This window comes from Malurus melanocephalus, unplaced genomic scaffold (assembly GCF_030028575.1).
Source record: "Malurus melanocephalus ecotype Western Australia unplaced genomic scaffold, MMel_1.1 scaffold_541, whole genome shotgun sequence".
NCBI lineage: Eukaryota > Metazoa > Chordata > Aves > Passeriformes > Maluridae > Malurus > Malurus melanocephalus.
The window spans coordinates 370235-381016 of NW_026623773.1; the positions used below are offsets into that span (position 1 = coordinate 370235).

Below are 10782 nucleotides of genomic sequence, written 5' to 3' on the forward strand. Positions count from 1 at the left end.
GATGAAAGAGATTAGGGAAGAAGACGACTCCTAAAGTCGCAAATATTTCGACAGTCGTTAAAAAATAATAACAATTTGATACTTCTTCTTTCAGTGGTTTTGTTCTGAAAAGTGCTTTCGAGTTCTTTTTCCTAAGAAATGGAAGGGTCAAAACCTGAAATCATATGTTTTACCTTATTTAGCCCGAGCTGCCTATTTCACCCTTTTTTCTTCCATATTTTTTTTTTCCTGAACATGGTTTTAGTTTCACAGCCACCCGAAGCAAAGCACATGCTCAGCTTGATCACAGACTTTAAGGTCACTGCTTCCCATGACCAGATTTCATCAGCTTCTCATTTCATTAAAAATGCTGATGCCTGTGCATTTCTGCATCTCCAGAAATGCTTTACATTTCTAATTTAACAGACACAAATTTGTGAGAACGCTTGTGTCCTTGTTTAGCTTTTTTTAAAAAAAATAATCTGAGAATCCACAGTTTTTAGGTTCAGTCTGTTGGAGATTTTTCCCTTTAGGCTTGACTTAAGTCACTTCAGTGACTTTACGTCTTTGAGTTCTGTGGAGGAATATCTGAGATAAAACAGGGTCCAAACCAGTCCCTGAACACTTATTTTATGTGCTGGTCACTGTCACATAAAATTATTAGCACATTGTCACATAACATTATTAGCACTGAAAAGGGGAAAAAAAGGGGAAAAAAGAGAATTTCCACAGGGATACGTGTGGGGATCAATATATCTGCACCACTTTAAAACAAGTAATGCCACATATATTGGTTTATGTCCTATAAAATGTGTGCTAAATGTGCTCGAAGCTGGGTGCAAAAGCTCTTAACTGGACTAAAATAAATATTTTTACGGAAAATGGATCGGGAGAATCACTCCTGGAATGGAGCTGCAGCRTTTTGCTGGTGAAATTCATCTTTAGTGTGCAGCAGATGCAAATTATGTGCTAGAAAAGGCTCATTATTGGCAACGGGGTTACTGGAATTTCTATGGAATATCCACAAAAATAAATGCATGTCCATGTGTGGATATCCCACAGAAAGCCCTTTGATTGAATTTCCCACTCATCTCCCCTGGCCCTCACAATTCCCATCATTCAGCACACCARGATTGAGCCATGACATCTCTGGATCCAGCATTCATGGATTGCCTTGTGCCCTCAGAACAATCAGAAAAGAGAAGCTCTCTGAATTGCTGCAATTACCCCAAAATAAACAGAATTTCCCCTCCAATTTTCTCCAAGGACAAAGCAAATTCYTCCTATTTTGCGCTTTGCAGAAGCTTTCCTGCCTGGCTGCTTTTCCGTCTTGGAAAATCACTTTTAAAATTTCCTTTATGAGACTGACCATGCTATTTCATAGGCTGGTCATCTGAAGTGCTCTACATCATYCAAAAGCTGCAGATTTTGTGGTTTTATGAGTTTAAATCTCTTTTTGGGCACACAATGAAAGGATCAAAGGACTCAGAATGAGGTGTTGAGGGAACACTTCAGAAAATCTGAGACATGGAAAGTCTTGGGGAATTATTTCACAGGGAATTATTTTGAAGTGGCAAGAGTGTGGGATTTCAGCAGATTTTGCCGTGGTGGGGAGGTTTTTGAGCAGGAAGAAGAGCCCTGAAAAGGAACTGCATGACCTGAACCCCTTTCTGAGGATGAACGAGGCTGAGGTCGTGTGTGCTGAGCATGGAATGGATAATTGGGGAATAACTGCTCCGGGCTCAGCTTAAAAAAAATGGGTGAGAAGGTGGAGAGCAGGTGGAGAAAATGGGAGTAAGGACCAAAATATGGAAATTATCAGGATCATAAAGACAGACTCAGAGTGTTTCCATCTCTACAGGATCATTAAATTCATTTTTTCCCACCTGAAGCTATTTTGAGATGACAGTTTTGTTTGTTAACTGAGAAATTGAGTGTAAAAAATGACATTTGGGTGAAGAAATGTCCTGACACCTAAAGGACATGGTCAGGGAGGAACCAAGGATCAAGAGGACAGCTGAGATGGGGATGTGGGGGAAATTAAAAATGGATCAAAGGGAGGATGGGAGGGYGAAYTGGGRTGAGGTTTTGATGCAGGGGCTTTGTCAAGGTCCCCAGATGGGCAGGGCTGTGCCAGGGCCAGCACCCAGTGATGAGACTCGAGGAAAATCTGGGGGCAAGAAGACACCCACAGAGGGGAAGAAAGCAGGACAGCAAACTCCTGGGTGTTGTGATGGGCTTAAAGCGGGCTCTGGAGATCAAATGGGGAGCACTGAGACTATGGGATCCAGGAATTGCAGGACAGGGAAGAACGGGCAGAAAGCCACCTTTGCTGAGATGATTTGGCCCAAAAGACCTGCCAGTTTTGATGGCTGCAGGAAGGTCCTCACCCCAAAACACRGAGACTCAGAGACCCTGGTGGTGTCTGGACCTTCCCAGCTCCTCCCCAATCTCCTTTGTTTCTCTCTCTGCTCTTCCCCTGCCTTCTCCCTGTCAGCCCAAACAGATTTTCCCAGGGCAGTAAMGGGTGTCCTGATGGGAAGAGGTTTCCCATGACCAAGCTGGCTGCAGGATCACACACGGGGCTGTCTCCACTCAAAAACCTCTGCCCAGATCAGCTCTTCAGATAAAACTCCTGCCCCCATGATTCCCCATCTCAGCATCTCCCCAGCGTTAATGGGTAGAATTTGGGCTCCACCACGGCTTAGGGTGAAACATCAGCTTAGGCAACAGAGCCTTGTTGTCATTTCTGAGCAAGAAGTGGAAAAATTGAGGGAATTCGAGGAGGAAAGAGCTGCAGAGAGGAGAGCCTGGTGGTTGGGTGATGGGTGAGACCTTAGGGCTGTTCAGAGCGTGAAACCCAATTCCATGAGATCATGATCTAGAGATGTGTTTGCTGCAGGAGGGGAGGAAAAATGGGAATTTCCCTGAGAGACAGATCTGAGGAAATGAATAAGTGCAAGGTGGGAAGTGAAACACTCCTGAGCTCCACACTTGGCACACCAGGATTGTGCCTTTGGGTCTTTTGACCTCATCTGTGGACAAGTGGTGGCCACCCTTCACCACAGGGCAAGGCTGGGCAGTCCCTTGGGGTCAGGGGGCCACCATCAGCAGTGTCTGGAGCACCAAGACAGGGATTTTTTAGCTGCACTTGCTTTACATGAAACATAAAGGAAAGCAAAATATTGCAGAGGATTTCTCCCAAAATTTTGGTGTCTGGTTTAAAAGTGTGAAAAATTTTGTTCTGTGGCTCTCTCTGCCGTGGTTTTTTTTTGTTTTTTTTTTGTTTTTTTCCCAAAAGTAGGACCTGGAGGGAAATTCCACTTTCATGCTAAAACAGAAAGTGTCTGTGTGTGTTCCCAAGAGCTTTTCCAGAACATTTTGAGGCTGTATATGGACTTAGAGAGCTGTAAACAATTTTTTTTTTTTTTTTTTGGAAAAACCAAAAATCTCAAGTTGCTTCTGCAAAGCACAAGATATAATTTTAATCTACTTTACAGGGAAGTTGGAAGGGAWTAATTAAGCAGTTGATTGTTAACCTGAGCTTTGTGTTAGTGCAAAGTACTGAGTAAATCTATTAAAAAGGAAATKATGAGGAATAATTGTCTTATAGAACTGAGAATCTGAAGAAGGGTCATGCAAAACTATACTGGAATGCTGGATAATGCTCAAAACCTTTTTTTTGTTTGTTTTTTTTTGAATTGTGGAAATTGTACAGTGAAGGTAGAATTAGTGGCATGGCCTAGCTCAACATTCAAGGTCAACATTCCCACCCRCAGGTATAAACCGCTCCTCCTTAGCTTACAAACTTTTGAAGAACTTTCAACTTTTACTTTCAAAAATACATTTTTTTCCCCCCTCCAATATGAGTTTCATTTTTATGGTTTGAATTTACTTTTTCTTTTTGTTCTGGGTTTTTTTGAACCCTTTTTCTTTTGTTTTGTTGGAATTTTATTTTTTGGTAGTGTTTTTGGTTTTTGTTGTTTTTTTTTGTGAGGGTTTTTTTATTGGTTTGTTCTGGGTGTTTTTTTTTCCTTTCATATTTATTTTGCTGGAATTTTCTGAGGTGTTTTTGGTTGTGTTTTTCTTTTTTCATCTTTTTTGTAGGGTTTTTTGATTTGTTTTTTGTGTTTGGAGGGTTTTTTTGGTCCGTTTTTTTGTTTGGGTTTTTTTGGTCCGTTTTTTTGTTTGGGTTTTTTTGGTTGGTTTTTGCTGGGAATTTTTTTTTGGGGGGTGTTATTCCACTTCAACCTACAGCTTCACCTTTCCCTACCCATCAAATTAAGGCTCTAACGAGCTGCAGGATGGTGATGGCACAGAAAAAGAAGAAGAAGGAAAACAGCAGCGATCTCACCCCGACACGCGCCCACAAAGCCAAAATCCAACGAATTTCCCCCRTGACGACCCTGGAGGAATCCCCCACCAGCTGCTGCCACATCCCTACAGCAAAAAAGCCCCAAAGAAAGTTTTGTGCTCCTTGGTGTAATCCACCAGCTTGATGTCACTCACGTTGACCATCAGCTTGTCCCCCGCCTCCAAGGACACCACAGCGCCCAGGTAAATGGGCTGGAACCAACCAGAGCTGTTCTCACTGAGGGTCTTGGTGCCCGTCAGCAGCTGGGTGGGCTCGGGGTAGCTGTCGGTGACCTTGGTGATGATCTGGGTGAGCAGCCCGGGCTTGCTGCCGCTCCCCACGGGCCCGCGGAAGGTCACCTGCGCGTACACGTAGTAGTCCCCGGAGATGGGAATCACCAGGGCGTTGCTGGAGTAGCTCAGGTTGTTCTTGGTGAAAGCCAGGCCTCGCTTGTCCTCCCACTGCAGGATGGGCAGGTGGGTCCCCACGGCGCTGGCCAGGTCCTGCTTCTTCACTGCGGGAGGGAGAGAGAGCCCCAGCAAGGGCGGTGAGTTTGATCAGGGGTGAGGATCAAACCTGCTCTGAAGGGGGAGGAATTTCAACAAAATCCTGGGGCAGAAATGTCTGATTTAACGGCTTCAAACATGAGGGGGATTGGCTGCAGGATGACTGACAAGGGGAATCTTCCATTCATCAGGAGGGAAAGCCAAGCGTGCTTTTGGGGATCCTGACAGTGTGAACTGGGTTTGGGGTGCTGGTTGTGGGCCAGATCCCAAAGGATGAGCTGTCCTTCCTCGAGGATCAGTCTCCTGGTACTGGGAAGCGATGGAGATGGCTTTACCTTCCCATCTCACCCATCCCCAGAGGGAAAACCTCACCTTAACCTCAGAGTGAAAACCTCATCTGTAACCTCAGTGTGAAAACCTCGTCCTTAACCTCAGAGTGAAAACCTCATCCTTAACCTCAGAGTGAAAACCTTTCTGACACCAGCACTGGGACAGTTGTATTGAGCTCGTACCTAAGGGTTGGGGACATTAAGAGGAAATTCTAACCCTTCCTTCCCTGCAGGAGGGCTGCATTGCCATTCTGTTTCTTAGAAAGACARAAAGTCCACAGTGGTCACCAGGATGTGTCACCAAGCACGGAGACACCGGAACTTCTCTTCCTACAAATCTGTTCCCTGCAGGGGTTTGGGGTTTCTCAGCCCTTTTCTCGAGCTTTGAGGGATCTCAAGGACATCTGTTGTGGAACTGTTTTGGTTTATCAGTGTCACTAGATTTTAGCAGAAACCTAGAAGACCTGCCTGTGTTTTGAGAGGTACAATTCCAAAGCAACACATTCTATTTAAAATAGTTCTCATCTCTCTCTTTTCCTTTTTTTTTTTTTGTTCCTTCAGTGGTCTGCTGGAGTCAACCCCAGCATTCCTGCAGACTTTTTCCCAGTCTTGTATTTTTCCCAATCCTGACTCCAGCACCAGTCTGATCCAAGCTGAGGATGCTCCCCAGGCTGCAGGGGAAGAATCAGAGATGCTGCCCTGCTCCCTTCACCTCTCCTCCACCCCTTTGATTTCTCACAGCACAGCCAGGAGGATAAACCTCAGCCCTTGCACATTTTTCTGCAGGGAATGTCTTTTCTACCTCTGCTCTTTTCTGATTGCCACACAAAATTGTTGTGGTGGAACAGCAGCAGTGGGAAGAAGAGGATAAAACCCAAGAGGATTCTGCCAGGTGTTAAAAAGAACGATGAACGCTGAGAAAAGACTGAGGGAATGGAATTGCAGGAATTGAGACCCTTTTAAGGAGCTTGTGTTAATGTTTAAAGTTGATTTTGGTTCTGTGTTTGGGGAAGGGGTGTGTGTGCATGGGAAAGGTGGGAGATGGAATGCATGGAAAGGAAGAATTTAAAATTCCCTTGTCAGTAACATTTAGGTTTGTCCTGGGTGAAATGAGACTCAGGAAAAGGAATGTGCTCATCTCCCAGTGGCACCCATTTCCCTCTCTTTTCCAGCAATAAATAATCCATGAGGAGACAGGAAGGTGTCAGGAGTGCAATTCCTTTTATATTCCCTGAGTAGCACAAATAATGCCATTTTTTTTTTGTTAGAGCTTCTAAAAAGCCAAATCCTTTCTGATCTTTTCCCAGGAAGCAAAGTGCATGAGGAGAGTGTTTCTGGGAAAGGGAAGACAGASAGGGATTGGGGCAGCAAGGAAAGCTAAATCCCAGGAGTATTATGAGATTTAGGGCCAATGGGGCTTTGATATGGAGAGAGTGGAATAAAAAAGTGAAAGTGCTCCTGGTCTGCCTCAATCCTCATTGAACTCTCAGTTTAGGGACTGCTCTGAATCCTGGAAAAGCTCAAGGAACTTTGGATCACACTAAGATTTACAAGAGTTTGGAGCAGCACATCTCAAGGAGCAGAGGAAATCTTGTTTGAGATSGGAAGGATGAGGAAAGATCAGAATATTTTCAGAAAATGTCCTCGGCTCTTCTCCATCTCRGGAATTCTGGGGGAATCTTGGACAGAAGCTGCCTGTGAAATATTTCTGTCTTGTAGGATGACGCATTTAAAATGTCAATGAGACTCAATTCCTCAATTAATTTTTATATTCGTTATAAAATRCATTTTATTAGTCATAAAATATGATAAGATCTCAAATGAGCTACATGAGTTCCTAACGTCTAGAATTAGCCAAGTTTCACAGCTTTAACCTTCCCTTTAGGGTGAATCTCCCTCTATTGATGCTCTCTATTTTCAAGTTAATTAATTTTCAATAACAGTCAGGAGAAAAAAAAATGAATGTACAAGAGCTTTTCAATACAGCACAGCTCCTTTTCTAGCAGAAGTTGTACTTTGTCATTCAYCTATTGATTTATTTCCTAAATTCTGGAGTTCTACTTCCTGCAAATGCGCCTATAATGCTAATTCTTGAAGTCATTAAAACCTGCTTTTAGTAAGGGATTCATTGCTCCACTTCCTTCTGTTTTCTCACACACTATAAATTCCTGGCATCCCTTATTTCTTCCATTCCCAAATCCCTTTTGGTTCAATCCCTTGCCGGAGAATCCCTGTTACTCATCAGATTTGGGGTATTTTTCATGCTGAATTTGTGGGGTTTCTCCAATATGAGATCCTAATCCTCAACTCTGAGTCTCAGCAAGAGACTGGAGCCTGCAGTGAAACCCTTGTGGTGCTCAAGGGTCTCTGGTGCTCAAGTTCCTGCCCTGAGAATTTAATAAAGATTATTTGGGAGCAGAAATGATGCAGGGCCACGARCTGACAAGAAGGAACAGGCCCAGCTCTGCATCCTGACCCCAAATCCAACCAAATAAGCTGGAGAGGGGATAATGGCACGGCAAGGGGAAGCCCCAAATAAACATTAATGCACAGGAGAAAWTGGAAATGGAGCAAAGTCTGAGCTGGGTATTGCTCATGCATTCCCTCACCAGGTAAAGCCACTCAGGGAGAGCAGATCCTGATGCCAGTTTGGAGAAATAAAAATTCTCAGTGTGAGTTAAAAAGGCCAAGAGCAGCTGGAAAAATTATCACAAAGGAACAGACACCAAAACACGGAGTTTTCCTCCTGCTGCCAATTCAGTGGTGTGTTTCCAAAGAACTCTGGCTAATTCCCATTCCTCTCCCTCCTTCTCTTCTCACCTGCAGAATCTATGTGACTAAAACTTGAAAAAGACAGAATAAAGGTGTGGAAGAGATTTCCTACAATTTAGGATTTGTAGTCTGCCACCTTTGCTTTGAAACAGGCACCTGAGGTGGGGGAATGTAAGAAAGATCAGGAGAATAATTATTCCTTTAACACTTTCTGTGCACAAGTTGTGATTTCTGAGAAGACAAAATCAGGGTGGAACCCAAGAAATGATTATTCCCAAAGTTAAAAATAACAGGAARTATTTTCTGACTGCAAAGTGCTGTTAACCTTGGAAACTCTTTGCCGCAGGGCACAGTGCCAAGAATATCTTCAGGCAAAAAAGGGTCAAAGATTGATGGATRTCGGATTCCCTGATGACTACATGGCCCAGAAGGAGAGAAAGGAGAGAGAAAATTCCCTCAACTTTCCCYTTTTCTCGCTCTTTTCTGTGTCAAACAGTGACCAGCCCCTGATGGAATGTTGAAGAGGACAGGCACAGTCCCGGGAAGGCTGCCTGGGAATGATGATGAAGGAATTTTTGTAAATATGGGGGCTGAGGAAATCTGGAGAAAACCTTTGGGTGCTTCCCTGTGGCCACTGGGCTTTTGTGCAACCCAGGGAAGTTCCCACCAGCAGAGCAGAGCTTGGGCTGCTCCTCTGAGTCACACAAAGCTCTGGATCTGTCGGAGGAACTTGGAAAAACAGAGTCTGACACRAACAAACCTGSTCCTGTCGCTCTTTAAACTTGCACYTAAGAAAATATGGGATTTTGGACAAGGACAAGTCACTTTTGGAGCTCAAGAAACCCCTGTGCCAAAGGGAAGGGACCGAGGATGGGCATCAGGAAGGAGCTCGGGGATCAGGGAAAGGAACTGTTCTGGGAAATAAATCAGCCCTGAGCTGCTGATTGATTGAGCCCYGGAGGTGGATTTTGATTGAGCTCTGCAGGAGGATTTGTGAGAAGCAGCCCCAACACTTCCTGCGTTTTTTCCAGTCATGAAGGGCACCCTGGGGCCACACTCGGGGTGTCGGGGAAGCCTCTGCAGGGACCTGCACCCCAGAGAGGTAAAAATTGCCTCAGAGCAGCTGGAAAACCCTTTGGCACTCACTCCATCCCCACTAGAACCAAACAGGAACTTCTCCCTGGGAATACCTGGATTTTCCACGGGGTTGGAGCTGGTGAGGATGGGGAATATCTCAGGACAGTGTCCTCAGGGTAGGGGTGGGGAGATGGGGATTTTGGGATGCTGACAGACCCTTGGAAAGGCTGGAAACATCTTGGAAAGGCAGGATAACACTTTGGAAAGGCAGGATAAGACTTTGGAAAGGTAGGATAAGACTTTGGAAAGGTAGGATAAGACTTTGGAAAGGCCTGGAAACCTTTTGGAAAGGCTGGATAACACTTTGGAAAGGCCTAGAAGCCACTTGGAAAGGCCTGGAAACCCTTTAGAAAAGCCTGGAAACCTCCAGGAAAGGCCAGATAACACTTTGGAAAGGTGGGATAACTCTTTGGAAAGGCATGGAAACCTCTTGGAAAAATATGGAAGCTCTTGGAAAGGCCTGGAAGTTTTTGGAAAGGTATGGAAGCACCTTGGAAAGGTATGGAAGCCCACCCCATGGGTGGGCACCTTCCTAACATAACACAAAGGCCTGGAGGGTTCCCTTGCTCTGCTTGATCTGAAAGGTGTCAGGGATTATCTCACTGAAAAAAGAGGGGGATTTTATAGGAATGTGGTGTGTATGGCCTGAGTCAGGCCTTGCAGAAAAAGAAAATAAAACTGCTCTTATTTGACCTGGTTTTGCTCCAAAACTTGTAATTCTCACCAGTTCCCTGCTCCAGGAGGGCTTGCTGGAGCTCCTTCCCCTCCTTTTTTAGGGGATTCAGCAGATCACTGAGACATCAGGCACCTATTTCAGTCCACTGCTTGTTCAATAAAGGAAACAGCTTGGAAAAGTGGTGACATTTCTGTCAGCTGCCTCCTTTGGGGGCCCTTTCCCACAGACACAACATCTCAATCTGCTGTGAGCAACAAGGCAAATCTGAYCATTATTTCCCCCCTGTTTCCTGCAACACCTGCTCCTCTCAGAGCTATGTGGACCAGGGTTATTGACCCACAACATCAGCTGTAAAAACAGTTCAGTGGTGAACGAGAATTACCTGTCAGGTGAGCTCGTGGCTTCTCTGCGCTGGAAAGYGTGTCCGTAACTGAGAGAAAAAGGGAAAATGGTGTGAGGAGATTTGCTGCTGTTCAGTAATAAAATCACAGAATGTCCTGAGCTCAGGGACCCCCAGGATCACCCAGTCCCACCCCTGTCCCTGTCCAGCACCCCAAAAATCCCACCCTGTCCATCCCTGGCAGCGCTGTCCAAACGCTCCTGGAGCTCTGGCAGCCTCGGGGCCGGGACCATTCCCTGGGGAGCCTGGGCAGTGCCAGCACCCTCTGGGGACACAAGAACTCATTCCTGAGTCAATGAAATGGGAGAGGTGACTGATTTCCTAAATGTGTGCAGCCCTTTCCATTTCTCAGAGGTCTGAGCTGGGAATTATTTGCTGTGATCGTTTACTGACACCCCTGAGGTCAYAAAATGCAAATGAGGGAATTTCAATCATATCAGACCTGCTGCAGCATCATCAGGGCACTTTGTGGTTGCGCCCTAAACTGCTGGAGGTCAAACAGAGGGCAAGTGTGGGGTGAATGGGYTCCCAAATCCCTGCTTTTGCTGGTTGAGGGATTCCACTGATCCCACAGAGCTGTGGGGGATCTCTGTGCCTGCACAGCTCACACAGCTCTGGGGTTAGAAATG

The 10782-nt window shown here is 45.2% G+C and overlaps 1 protein-coding gene across 1 annotated transcript in view; it reads right to left on the reverse strand.

The window, feature by feature from the left end:
• Positions 1-3260: 3260 nt before the first annotated feature.
• The window catches only part of TNFSF15 (TNF superfamily member 15), a 14246-nt gene continuing 6724 nt past the window's right edge, over positions 3261-10782 (reverse strand). The window contains exons 3-4 of the mRNA XM_057381927.1: positions 10136-10183; positions 3261-4847 (exon numbers count right to left, since the gene is read on the reverse strand). Of these exons, the coding sequence (XP_057237910.1) occupies positions 4420-4847; positions 10136-10183 (476 nt within the window). The 3' untranslated portion in view covers positions 3261-4419. The remainder of the gene's footprint in view (positions 4848-10135; positions 10184-10782) is intronic.